Source organism: Solanum dulcamara, chromosome 6, assembly GCF_947179165.1.
Source record: "Solanum dulcamara chromosome 6, daSolDulc1.2, whole genome shotgun sequence".
NCBI lineage: Eukaryota > Viridiplantae > Streptophyta > Magnoliopsida > Solanales > Solanaceae > Solanum > Solanum dulcamara.
In genome coordinates, this window is record NC_077242.1 from 10,385,960 (window position 1) to 10,401,214 (window position 15,255).

At 29.4% G+C, this 15,255-nt stretch overlaps 1 protein-coding gene across 1 annotated transcript; it reads left to right on the forward strand.

Annotated features, from left to right (window-relative positions):
- The first annotated feature begins 5,583 nt into the window (after positions 1-5,583).
- Positions 5,584-8,492, forward strand: LOC129892314 (glucan endo-1,3-beta-glucosidase 12). The gene is made up of 3 exons (XM_055967878.1): positions 5,584-5,736; positions 5,835-7,139; positions 8,216-8,492. Exons 1-3 carry the CDS (start codon positions 5,670-5,672, stop codon positions 8,248-8,250), a joined length of 1,407 nt encoding a protein of 468 aa, XP_055823853.1. The 5' UTR covers positions 5,584-5,669; the 3' UTR covers positions 8,251-8,492.
- Positions 8,493-15,255: the final 6,763 nt, after the last annotated feature.

Genomic DNA, 15,255 nt, shown 5'->3' on the forward strand with positions numbered 1-15,255 from the left:
GGTTAGAAACAAATGAGATCACCAAAAAGGCACTTGTTTCATGGGAGAAAATGTGTACACCAAAGGTAGATGGAGGATTAAACTTGGTGAGCTTAAAGATGTGGAACAAAGCCACAATTTTAAAGATGTGTTGGGATATAGAGCAGAAACAAGACAGACTATGGATTAAGTGGATCTATAGTTACTATATCAAAGGGCAGAGCATGGACGAGCTTAGTGTACTTGCCCAAGCATGTTGGATGGTTCGAAAGATATTTGGAGCTAAGGGCATGTTGCACTTGTTACAGAATGGAGCCGTTGGAAAGAGGAGTATGCTACGACAAGCCTATAATCAGATGCTTGGAAGCTACCCAAAGGTAGAATGGAGAAGTTTGATATGTCATAGTTCAGCAAGTCCTAAAGCTATATTCACACTATGGTTGCAAACAAAAAACAGACTTCTCACGACGGATAGATTGCTGAAATGGAGAATGCAAGTGGATCCTATGTGTGTTATATGCCGATAAGAACAAGAAACAAGAAATCACTTGTTCTTTGAATGTATGTTTGCTAATCAACTATGAAAAAGACTACTTCAATGGATAATGATAGATCAACCTCAATGTTCTAACTGGAATACAAATCAACAATGGATCATATTGAAGACCAAGGGGAAAAGTAACCAAGCACTAATCTACACTGAATATATATTATGCAATCTGGAAAGAGAGAAATGCAAGAGTGTTTGAGAAGCAAGAAAATGCGATGGAGAATATAGCGCGACGAATTGCTTGTGTATGTTGTGTTCAAGCTACTGTACCGGCCAAGCTATTCTTAGATAGATGTAGCTTTTAATTTCGTATTTGAGTCCTAGCTAAAACGTTGTCTCATTGATGAGCTAGTAGTGTATTGTTGGCTCAGGTTTGTAACTCTCATTTTGGTGATTAATAAAATTACTAATTACCAAAAAAGGAAGAAATTGGAGGAATAGAAAAAATGAAGAGGGAAACATGGGTTTAGAGCAGTGTTTTAAAAGGCGGGGGCGAAAGGCGAGGCGTAAGCCTCGAGACACAGAGCGTAAGTCCCATGGATCTACGGGGCATACATCTCATTTATATTCAATTTTATAATTTTTTTATTTAGAAAATAAGCAAAAATAAAACTTCCAATGATTTTACAAGTAAATTTTAATAAATAACCAATAATGTAGAAAAAAGTATCATTATTATTATTTGAGAAAGGTATTCATAATTAATGATATAGAGAAAAGTATTATAATTACTATTTGAGAAAGGTAACAACTAATAACAACATAAAAAAATGATGATGGCCAAAATAATCTTTAAGATAAAATTATCATTCTTCTTTAGATTTATTAGTTCTACTCACCCTCAATTAATATTTGCACTGATTATTATTTATATATTTTAAAGCAGAAGAAAAATAAAAAGTGTAAGACTAATGACAAAAAATGAGTAAAGCTGTCTCAGAAACATAGTGCTATGAAAGATCAATTCTATCAATTTCAGACAAGAATATCTAAAAAATTATTTATAGCAATTTCATTTTCTATACGAGTTTATTTATACATTTTATAATAGATCACTATAACCTGAAAAAACATACCAACATAAAATATAAATATCATTACACCAATAATTAAAAAATATGATTTAAAGTAAAAATGGATTAAAAAATAAAAAAAAACAAAACATTAACGTCCGGGGAGTACATTTTTACGCCCGAGGCTTACGTTTTTATGTCTAAGGCTTACGCCCCAAATTCTAGGACTTACGCCTTATAGATCTACGCCTTCAATTTACGCCCCGGGGCGTTTTTGACACGCCCTGCTCTAGGGTTCACCCCGAAAATGTTTTTTAAAACACTGGTTTAGAGGAGAGAGAAGGAGTGTATCTGATGAAATTGAATTTTGAATTAAAAGGAGGAGTTTTTGAAATATTTTAAAATGGTAGAAAATAATAGAATATGGTAAACAAATATGTGTAGATAGGTAGTTTTTCGAAAAAATTACTTGGGTGAATACTTTTTAATAGATAATTACTGATTTTAGCGATACTTTTTATTTATTACCATCTATAGCAATATTATGATATATCTGTCATGTATTAAAAGTGAATTATGCATGCAATATAAATGTATTATAAGTGTTTTAAAATATGTTATGCATGTTTGATAAGAAATTGACACAATGTATTACAAGTGTATTTAAGTGTGTGATAAATATATTATTAATGAATAAAACTTGTATTATATGAGTTTTATAAATTATTCTCGATAATTTATATTAAAACTATATTATAAATGAACAATTAAAAAAAATTATTATTATAAATAATAAATATTTTTTTAATATAATATATTTACGTAAGTTTCCTAATTTTTCGATATTACAACACTAATTTCGGCCAGTATACGTCCAAATTCTAAGGCCCTCTCACGAGTTCAACTTTTTTAGCTCCTTCTGGACTCCAATATGCAGCCTCTGTCAGTGAATACACCTTCATGATTCAAACGTACAATCTATAAGTTACTTGGAAGTTAAAATTAAGATATTTTGAATTTGATTATTAAGATTTATAGATTGAGATATTTAAATCTAAATATAAATTATTACTTTTATATTTAAAAACTGAATAATTAAAATTATTTATTTTCAATATATGACTATATGCATACTTTATCTTATTAAACACAATCAACATACAATTCAAATAAAATTAGGAACAAGTCGGCAAGTGTTCTTTTTAGGAGATATCACATGTAAAACAAAAGTTGAACAAGTCGGCAAGTAGTACTTTGAATAAGACAAAATCAATTGTTACATCCGTGGACAAAAATTAAGTATAAATCATGTTCTAATTTATCTTAAGTATATAGGTTCAGACTAATATGAAAGAAGGCAAAATATGGATTTAATTAATTATTAACTTTCAAACGCATTCGTTAATTATGTCTTTCACACACTATCTCTTTCGACTTCAAATAATATTCAGATCAATTTGTGCACAGGCTTTAATTTATTCAAATCTTACTTTTGAAATTTCATTTAGTATTTGCAAACACAGTTAAAACTTTTTTATAGGCGGCTCTCAAGACAGTGACTTAGAAATTAATTTAAAGACATGTGAACAAGAAGAGAATAATACAAAAGCATAAGCTAATCAACGGCACAATCTCTTTTTAAGTGCAATAATAATGAATCAATCAACTACAGTAAACGTACAACACCGTTTTTTAGAAACGGTCGATTAATTATCCGTTTGAATTAACTTATAGATTGTTGAAAATAATTTATAAGTTATTTTTAATTTTTTTTAAATATTTAACTAATTAATTTAAAATTATTTTATATTTAAAATAAATCCAATAAATAAATAAATTTATTTGATTGAGCTTATTTAAAATAAAAATATTATAAATCGAAAATAGGACACCTTCCATTTCATTCGCTTCTTCATGAATCGTAGGACCCCACCTACCCCACTACCACCACTTATCTCCTCGATCCCCTCAATCCTCACTCACCGATGTAAGGCCATCTCCGATTCATGTCAAATTTTGTATCAAATATTATATTTAATGTAAAATTGAGTGTAAAATTATTTCAATTCATATTAAATTTTGCATCAAATTTAATGTGTAAATAGTGTAGTACCACATTATTTATCACATCAATTGTCTTTTATTATTATTTTATTATACCATACTTTTAATTAAATGTTATATAAATTGGTATGTTTTAATTAAAATATTTTATTAGGTTTACGTAATATATTTATAATATTAATTTTAGATTAAAATTTTAATTTTTTTATATATTATTTTCCTTTGCTTGAATATTTTTAAAATTAAATTTATATTAATTCTACTATAAATTTGAATTGGAGATAAGTACGATTAACCTTGACAAAAATTAATTATGCAAAACTATAAATTGGTGAATATATTAACTTCATGTATTATAATGCACAATATGATAATTGAGGATGAGCGTGATCTTAACGTACCAATTCAAGATGCTTTAGATGGTTCAACTCCAACGGTAGAAATGACAGTAAATAAAAATTATCGATTTTAATAATTTCTTGCTCGACATAAAAAAATTAAGAACAAAGAAGCTTATTTTGAACCACGTAATGCATTAATAAATCATTTATGGGAGCACCATAGTGATCTTGAAAGTTGAATATTCATGTAGAACTTAAAATAAAATTTTCAATTATGTAATGTTTATTTAATTATATTTCTCTAATGATTTCACTTTTATTTGTGTTATTTATTATTACGTATAATATGTAATATTTGCTAGCAATTTATATTATTTAAAAAATTATGATATAAAATAATTTTATATTAAACAACTATAATTTGTAACAATATGAAAATTATGTAGAGAATGTTTTTTAGAAAGAATTTTGTTTTATGAAATAAGAAAATATAAATAAAACAAGAAATAGTAATATAATAAATAAAAGAGAGCTTCTTCTTTTTTTTTTATGTAAAATTTGGTATAGTGGGTTGGAGTTGTGCAAAATTTGGTGCTAGGATTGGAGATGAAGAGAAAATTTATTGTTGGTAGGATGCATAAAAATAATATATAAATTGAATACATTAATAATATTAATATTAATTATACTTACATTAATTAATTGCATGTATCATATAATTTTTTTTAAAATGTTAATTTATAAAGATAAATAAAGATATTCTTTATAAATATAATGAAAAAATTGTAAAAAAAGATTTTGAGGGATAATTGAGTCTTTGACCATACTAATGCATGCATTAAATCTTCTTACATTACTCATACATATTAGTAATATTCTCCTCAATACACAATAAATTGTATACATAGGTTGAAAAAATGTATCAAATATGTTAATATTAATACACAAAATTAATATATGCATTATTTTTTCTAATACACTCTTTAATAAAACTATTCACTTTTAAAAAATTAAAAAATATTTTATCCTTAATTAAATGTCTTAAAGAAGGAAATTATTTTTTAATAATATAAAATTCTATATTGAAACAAGGATATTTTGAATGGAAAAAAATTGTTTTTTCTTTATTATACTCTATATAACATCATTTATTTAGAAATAAAATAAAATAAATAAAAACTATCACTTTTTAAAATGAAAAGATAAGGTGAACCTCTAACCATATATTTTGGATCAAATTTATAAAATTTATCTTTAAATTTCTATTTAATCATAGATTTTGAATCAAAGTTTTGAAATCTATTTTCAAATTTCAAAATTTGGTTCACATTGGTTTTTCTTTAAAGAAATTTCATTTCCACTCATAGTTACATGTTCAATCACAATTTTAGAATTCAAATGTATAAATTTCAATTTCAAAATCTATTAGTAATGTTAATTTTTTTTTCATAATATTATCAAGTTTAACAAATAGATTTTAATACTCCCTTCATTCTAAATTAAGTAAATTTGTGAGATAATGAAAATATGAAATGGAGGGAGTAATAAGCAAAACTAAAAAAATATTAATCTTTCACAAACTCAAAAAGTAAAAATCATTTGGCGTATGTTAAGACACTAGAGCATTTTTATCCCCCCAATTTCTAGCTCTCTATTACCCTCACTTCCCCTTTAAAGCACCCACTCACTTTCATGCTCTGTTTCTTCATCAAGCATTAGAGCATGGAAAAACTCACCTTTTGTCTTCTCCTCTGCGTCTTTTTCCTTTCCCTTTTCTCCTCCATTGCAGGTAACAACTCATTTTCTTTAATTTTTTCTCACTAACTTTACATAAACATAATTATCTGTCTTAATTTAACTTTTTATTTTTTTATTGTGCATTTGCAGATGGTGGTTCAATTGGGATAAACTATGGCCGTGTAGCTAACAATTTGCCATCAGCAGTGAAAGTTACAGCGCTGTTGAAATCTCAAGATGTTGAGCGTGTGAAGGTCTACGATACTGACCCGGCTGTGCTCAAAGCTCTTTCTGGATCCGACATTAAGGTTACTGTAAATCTGCCTAACGAGCTTCTCTACAATGCTGCGAAGCGCCAATCTTTTGCTTACTCATGGGTGCAGAAAAATGTTGCTGCTTATTACCCATCAACCCAAATCGAAACCATTGCTGTTGGAAATGAAGTTTTTGTTGACCCACATAACACGACCCGTTTTCTTGTACCCGCCATGAAGAACATTCATCAGGCTCTTGTTAAGTATAATTTCCATGACAAAATCAAAATTTCTTCTCCTGTTGCTCTCAGCGCCTTGCAGAACTCTTACCCGTCTTCGGCCGGGTCATTCCGATCCGAATTGATCGAACCCGTGATTAAACCCATGCTGGATTTCCTCCGGCAAACTGGATCTTACCTTATGGTGAACTGTTACCCGTTTTTCGCTTACGAGTCGAATTCCGATGTCATTTCTCTTGATTATGCACTGTTCCGTGAAAACCCCGGTGTCGTTGACGCCGGTAACGGACTCCGTTACTTCAGTCTATTTGATGCCCAAATCGACGCCGTTTTTGCTGCATTGTCGGCTTTGAAGTACAACGATATCAAAATGGTCGTATCAGAAACTGGATGGCCATCCAAAGGAGACAACACCGAAATCGGCGCTTCCGTCGACAACGCCGCGTCGTACAACGGAAACCTCGTCCGGCGAATACTCGTCGGTGGTGGTACTCCTTTAAGACCGAAAGAAGACCTCACCGTCTTCCTCTTCGCACTTTTCAACGAGAACAAAAAGCCAGGTCCTACTTCTGAGAGAAATTTCGGGTTGTTCTACCCGAATGAGCAAAAAGTTTACAACATACCATTGACAATGGAGGGTTTAAAGCATTACGTCGACCGACGGTCACCGGTGGCTGGCGACCAGAGAACGCAGAAGGGCGGGAAGGGGAATGTGTCAGGACAAACATGGTGCGTGGCGAGTGGAGAAGCGGGGAAGGATCATCTACAAGCAGCTCTAGATTACGCTTGTGGTGAGGGCGGAGCTAATTGCCGTTCGATTCAACCAGGGTCGACGTGTTACAATCCTAACACATTAGAGGCTCATGCTTCATTCGCTTTCAATAGTTATTATCAGAAAAAAGGACGTGCGATGGGTTCGTGTTATTTCGGTGGAGCTGCCTACATTGTTCATCAACAACCTAGTAAGTAGCATATCTTTTAGTTCATCTTAAAAAAATTATTTAATTTTAAAATGAATTTCAATCCCACAAATATTAAAAAATTATTTTAAATCACAAATTTCGTGGTAGTAGGAAATATTAATTTTCTCATTAATAGTAACTTGCGTGTTGGATTTTGCGTTTTTCATCCTCGATTATTGTGACACGTTTGACTTATGGTTCGAGGTATAATGGTTGAAGGTAAATTTAATGTGTGGCGCATTTTAAGGGATGAATTTGCTAACGTGTACTTGGTAAAGGGCCCCACATATAGGTAATTTATTTTTCGTTTTGAGAGGTCTAGAGTTGCCGTCTCCGAATAGATGAATTTAGTCAGAATTTTAATATGAATATGCATTGACTGAAAAAATAAATAAATTATTTTTCACAGATCCATAGAACTAATGTGTTAGATAGTGAGCTCGGGTGAGTTCGACGAAAGATATCCTATATAAAATTAGTTGAGTTTGGCTCAAATTGATTCTAACAACACAATTATATAAAAAAACGTATTAGGATTGTTTGATGATTTATGTTTTTCAGTTCATCTTTTCCAATATCTTACTGATTCAATGGAGATTCGTGGATGGTCAAATATTTATTATCTATTTTAAGCCATAAAGTTCTTAAAGTCAGTCAAAAATGAAATTTCCAATTTTTTTTGTCATTTTCTTTGACCATGAAAATCACTTTTATATTTCTTGTATTTTAACTAAATTCTCAAACTACCCTTTTTATTTTTTAAACTCTAAAATTCATATTATTTTCCTTATTTAAGCACTTTTATCCAAATAATCAACTTAAGCCTATCGAAACGGGGTCAAAAGATTTAGGTTTGGTACGTTAAAGTTGAGAATAAAGCATTTTCTTTGAATACATTATACATCCTGGGTGCTTTTTGTAGATCAATATTTTCTTTTAGTGGTACTTGAAAGTCACTGGTCGTGTTTTGCACATTACAATACACCCACTCAATTTTTATTCTATGTTTCACTTTGTCTTTATTTATTTATTTATATTTTAGGTAACACATCTTTTTATTAATCTTTTGTTTGCAGAGTATGGACACTGTGCATTACCAACTGAAGAATGAGAAGGAAGTAGAAGAATAGACTGAATTTTGATAGCAGTAGCCAAGCTTTAATTTATTGTAGCTACTTTCAGTTCAGACTATTCATTTTTATTATTTTTAGTAACTTTAGCAATGTCTTTGTTCTTCTAGTGATATTGCTTTCCTTTTTGTAATTGTGTTGACATCAACTTACTAGCTATATTAGTATTTGTTACTATATTTTGGCTTTTCTGTTCATAAAAAATATGCAATTTCATTTCTAATACTTTCTCTGTCAAACATTTTTTACATGACAATATTCTACTAGTGGCAGTTCAAGAAAGATCACAGTATCCTGATTAACCTGTGATCTTAACCATGACATTCTTATGACTATGTTATAAGAGCATGTCATTATCGATAAATATAAAGTTTAATTTCAAATATTTTCTAATATAGAAAAAAATAACATAATTCTTTTTAGAATAAGATTGAAAAAGAAAGAGTGGTTAATGAAATATAATTAGTCAAACTTATTTGCAAATGCCAAAAAGCAAGAACTAATGTCAAGTCTTTTGGCTTTGGGGTTATAAAGCAAACAGTTGCAAAGATGATGGCTTTGCCACTTGCAATAAGGATTAATAATGAATTTAGAGCTCCTTTAATTTTGAAATACTTTTTGAGTGTCTTTTAATTTCTTTGGTGATAAAGGCGGGATAATTTATCTCATGATTAACAATATAGTATTGGAATAAGTTATTTTTTTAATGTGGGTGGAATAGTAATTTTAAAATAACTTATTTGAGATGAAATATGTAAAATAATAAAAATATCTTTCTTAAATTCTTTTTTATACACCACTTTTATATTTATGTATATTAACATAATTTTTAACAATATTTATAATGACATTCACAACCTTAATTAATTATTATTTTATGATAATATATTTTTCTTTTAAAAAATTATATTTTATAAATATAATTTCTATTTATGAATATACTATAAGTTGAATTTATTTGTCTAATTATTATGTTTATTTATATTTTGATTTCTCTTAAAATGTTCTCTCCACTACTAAATTACATATGTTTAATTAAATAATTTATTACTCACTTAAAAATTATATTTTATATATCAATTAAAATGTAGATACAATAAAATCTCGATAATTTACAATTCGATAAAGTAATAATCTCGCTAAATAAATATTTTTCTCCGGTCTCGACTTGGGCCAGTTATATTAAAGTAATATTCTCGCTAAATGCATTAAATAATAATTAAAAATAAAGTATTAAAGGCCCAGAAAAAACATAAAGTAATAATTACTAGAATACATCAAGAATTTATATATATTTAATCAGTCAATAATACTAGACTAATAACTATTTCTTTTTAAAATATGATTCTATAGTTGATTGTTTTTTCTTCCCACCAAAATCAAAATTAATCTCATCCTTAACTTTTTGAACAGGCGAACACAATTTCCGAAATATTTTGTTCGTATTGTAACAAATAGTTTGACAATGTAGTCATTACTTGAAATGCCTTATTTGACGATATATGTGGGACAATGCTAGTATCATCTTGTTCAGGATCATTCTCATCATCATTATTCATTACAGATTGCAATATGCAATCTTAATTCAAATTTTTTTTTTTCTTATGGCACATACTGCGAAATACTTTCTAAAATAATAAATATTTATTTATCGATAAATAAATACTTTATGCATTTATCAATAAACTAATAATCTCGATAAACGAATATTTTTTCTGGTCTCAAACATATGCATTTATAGAGGTTTTACTGTACTTTGAATAATAAAATTTCTTTTACTTTAATAAACTTAAAATGAAACTTTTATTTTTGAGCTAAATAAGATAAATGTTTTAATTTTAAGTTAAATAAGATGAAAGTTCAATTTTAATAAACACACGACACAATCATGGAAATGCATACACAAAAATATTTAAATTAAATAAGATAGAAATTTTATTTTTAAGAATGAATAACCAAAACTTGCAAAGAATATATATATATATATATATATATATATATATATATATATATATATATATATATATATATATATATATATATATATATATATAACTAAATAAGGTGGAGGATATTTTGTAAATAAACAACTTATTCTTAAAAATTATGCAATAAATATAATTTTAAATATGATAAATCAAACATGCAATAAAAATTATTTTCAATATAACTAATGACTTATTCTGACATAATTAATCGTGCATTACTTGTGTCTAAACCAAGCGACATAGACATTGATGTCCAACTTGATATGTCCATGCATAATTAATACCATGTCTGATAACATTTTTTTTGCTATTTATTAAATTTAACAAATTTAATTTGGTGTTTGATTTGGAGTTTAAATATGGCATGCATAAATATACATATACAAATTATGAGAAAATTATATATTATTTTATGTGAAATAGAAGATAAAATAATTAATATCCTACTTAAACAACTAAAACTTTACATAAATAATCTGTATATAATTAATCCCTGTATTAATAATATCTGTGTGATTCTATCGGCTCTCAAACGACCTCTTATCCCTTTATCACCATATCCACCATCAATGGTGGCTGATTCAAATCACCATAAGCTATCCATTCCAACAAGTGATCTTTTTCCATCCATCTTTCTTAAATGGATTTTGCTTTTCAGTCCATATTTCTTTGTAAGTCTGATGAAAATTTTATGATATTATTTGAGGAATTATTATTAGTACTTTAGAGATCTGTCAATGGATTTATCATTCTAAAGGGCACCATGGTGTCCTTTTAAGTCATTAACATGGTCTTTTCTAATGATCAAAGGCACCAACACATAAAAGGGAAATTGTTTTTTGCTCCCACAATATAAAAGAGAATAATTAGTTGCTGGAAAAAAGGTATAGTTGGGAGAATGTCAAATTCTATCTAATGTATAGAAGGAATGTATAAAATCAAAAGTGACATAAAAAGTTTCATTGGATCCTTAAGAGAAGAATCTTTCACTTGGAAAAAGGTCTTATATATGGTGACACATTTTTGTTGCAAAGTACTTACTAATTATTTTATCTTGAAGCAAACTCTAGATTTAATTTCCAAATGAATGATTCAAAACATTCTAAAGTATCTGTTTCTTTATTATTTTTAATGAAATGATTGAATTCATCAATGCTATATAATCATAGTATAACAAAATCATTATGCCTTAATCCATAATGAAAAAAAAAAACCACTAAAATAATGACGGCAAATCACGTGGAGTACTATACTAAAAACAAAAACTAAGCTGTGCCTAAATCGCATAGATTTAATATTTAATAATAGAAGATGAACGAATTTTGGGTCCTTTGGTACCTAGTTAGTGATGGTGCGAGTATTAGTAATTATGAGTGAGTTGCATGTATTATTATTTTATTTTTTATTCAGTATAAAATAATACGATATATATAGATTTTTTCATAATTTATATTAAGTTATATATATATTAGTTATGTGAATTCTCAATCAAATATCGTTTTAATTATATACATGAATAATTTATAAATTATGTATCAATTAAATGTTATATAAGTTAAACGGAGATTAATACATAAATAACTTATTTCTTATTCAATTATCAAATTACACCTTAATGCTCTCACAGTTTCAATCTATTTGACATGCTTTGTTTTTTAAAAGAAAATATCTCTTTTTTTTATTAATAATTTTTTAATTTTAATTTTTCGTGTGATAAATTTACGTTACGGACAAAGCTATACATTTTTTACATACATAAACAAATAGTGTTAGTGGTAGTGCATATATGGTCGTACCCAAAAAAAAACAATAATTACAAGGATGTGATGTGAATAATTAGTGGAGAACAATGACATGTGAGTCCCTGACAAAAAACATATGCATTGCAATATGACAATATAGTTGATCTAGAAATAGAAGCATCTATCATAATCATTCATTCATAATAATATATCTATATATATGGTGAAATTGACACGATCAACTTGTTAAATTTGCAGCAGAGATTCTCCAATTCACTCACATGCTTATCTCTATCTTTTTTCATTGAATGGATATTTATATTGAAGTTTGATTATTTTAAATTCATATCCAATAAAATTTTATTTAAAGAAAATTTTTTTATTAATTTTTTTAAAATCAAAATTTCTAATTAAAAAATAGTAGTCCATCCGTTGGCCACATGCTTACCTCTATTATTATTTTTTCCACAGCCAAGTTGTTAGTATTTATTAGCAGATTGTTGTCCATTTCCCTCTCTTGTCATTTTTGCTACAGAAACATTCTGACTACGTACTTCTGTCCTAATAATGTTCCTTGTGTTAGGAGTAGTGGCTGTCCACATTATGGGATCCACTATAAGAAAATTTACTCCTTCATTCTTATCTCCTTTATTCATTCAGGCTATAAATAGCCATACACGGAGAAGAATGAGATACACCTATTTTTCCTTCTATTCTGTTCTTCCTCCTGTTCCCTTATTTACTCTTTCTAAAATTGTTCATTTGTTTAAATTTTATAACACGTTATCAGCACGAGGCTCCGGCTAATTTTCAAGGTAACAAAAGTGAAAATATGGAAATGCCTCAAATCTTGTTTGGATCAATGATAAATCACGAGGATATTTGTGTAATTGATAGTGAAACAACCCATGTTATATTTAAAGACGAGAAATATTTTTCCAATTTACTTAGAAGAAAAGCTAATGTTACTACAATTTCTGGTAATTCAAAAATGATAGAAGGCTCCGGAAGAGCTACTATAATTCTACCTAAGGGGACAAAAATTGTTATAGAAGATGCACTATTTTCTTCTAAATCCCCAAGAAACTTGTTAAGTTTTAAAGATATCCGCAGAAATGGATATCATGTTGAGACATTAAATGAAATGAATATTGAATATCTTGGTATAACCAAGAGTGTCTCAGGCCAGAAATATACTTTGGAAAAATTACCAACTCTGTCATCTGACCTATATTATGCAAAAATTAGTGCAATTGAAACAAATATGATCGTAAACCAGAAGTTTACTGATCCAAATATATTTGTGCTATGGCATGATCGAATAGGTCATCCTGGATCAATAATGATGAGACGAATTCTTGAAAATTCAACTGGACATCCTTTAAAGAACCAGAAAATTCTTACAAATGATGAATTTTCATGTACTGCTTGTTATCAAGGCAAATTAATTACCAGACCATCGACCCTGAAGGTTGGCATCGAATCTCCTGGCTTTTTAGAGCGTATACATGGAGATATATGTGGACCTATTCATCCACCTAGTGGATTGTTTAGATATTTTATGGTCCTAATAGATGCATCATCTAGATGGTCTCATGTGTGCTTATTATCATCTCGCAACCTGGCATTTGCGAAATTGTTAGCACAAATAATAAGATTGAGAGCGCAATTCCCAGATTATCCAATTAAGGTCATTCGCCTTGATAATGCTGGAGAATTTACATCTCAAGCATTTAATGATTATTGCATATCAATTGGGATAAAAATTGAACATCCTGTTGCTCATGTTCATACTCAAAATGGCCTTGCAGAGTCATTTATTAAGCGCCTACAATTAATAGCAAGACCTCTACTAATGAAAACAAAATTGTCAATTACTGTTTGGGGTCATGCTATCTTACATGCAGCAGCACTTGTACGTCTCAGACCGACTCATTATAATAAATACTCTCCATCACAATTAGTATTTGGTCATGAACCAAATATAGTCCATTTAAGAATTTTTGGTTGTGCGGTATACGTGCCTGTAGCACCATCACAACGTACAAAAATGGGCCCTCAACGAAGGTTGGGTATATATGTTGGGTTTGACTCACCCTCCATAATTCGATACCTTGAACCGTTGACTGGAGACTTATTCACTGCTCGATTTGCAGATTGTCGGTTTGATGAAACAATTTTCCCGCCATTAGAGGGAGAGAAAAAGGAACCCGAAAAAGAAAAAGAAATTGCATGGAAAGTTTCATCACTATCACATTTTGATCCACGTACCCGCACATGTGAACAGGAGGTCCAGAAGATCATCCACTTGCAGAAAATAGCAAATCAAATGCCATATGCATTTACTGATTTGAAACGGATAACTAAGTCACATATCCCTGCAGTAAATGTACCTATCCGGATTGATGTCCCAAAAGGACCATCTACAAGTATCATAGTTTCTGAATTCCAAACACGCCAGAAGCGTGGTAGACCGTTGGGTTCAAAGGATAAAAATCCTAGAAAGAGAAGCGTGAGAAATAATAAAGATGATACTACAATAGAACCTCCTGAAGAAGGTCAAGATTTGAGTAATCCTGATATTCCTGAAGAAATCAGTGAACCCGAGACTCAAGTAAATGAAGAACTTTCAATAAATTCTTTCGGTGATGAGATAAATTTAGATCGATCTAAAATCACGGTTAATACTGTTTTTGCATATAATGTTGCACTTAACCTCATGCAAGATAGTGAAAATCTTGAGCCTAAATCCGTCGAAGAATGTCGACGTAGATGTGATTGGCCAGAATGGCAAAAGGCAATTCAATCAGAATTAGACTCACTTGCTAAACGTGAGGTTTTTGGACCTGTAGTCCAAACCCCTGAAGGTGTAAAACCAGTTGGCTATAAATGGGTTTTTGTGCGGAAACGAAATGAGAGAAATGAAATTGTAAAATACCAGGCACGCCTTGTTGCACAAGGATTCTCTTAAAGACCCGGAGTCAATTATGAAGAAACATATTCACCAGTTATGGATGAAATAACTTTTCGATATCTCATCAGTTTAGCTGTACATAAAAATCTTGAAATACATCTAATGGATGTAGTTACAGCTTACCTTTATGGTTCACTTGATAATGAAATTTACATGAAAATCCAGATGGATTAAAATTGCCTGAAGCATGTAAAAAGTCTCGGGAAATGTACTCAATAAAACTACAAAGATCATTATATGGTTTGAAACAATCAGGGCGCATGTGGTATAATCGCCTAAGTG

Bases quoted from the DNA above. Each gene is read 5' to 3' on its own strand.
- LOC129892314 (XM_055967878.1), top strand. From the start codon at position 5,670: ATGGAAAAACTCACCTTTTGTCTTCTCCTCTGCGTCTTTTTCCTTTCC. The intron at 5,737-5,834 runs GTAACAACTCAT...GTGCATTTGCAG, and splicing joins CCTTTTCTCCTCCATTGCAG to ATGGTGGTTCAATTGGGATA. The intron at 7,140-8,215 runs GTAAGTAGCATA...TTTTGTTTGCAG, and splicing joins CATTGTTCATCAACAACCTA to AGTATGGACACTGTGCATTA.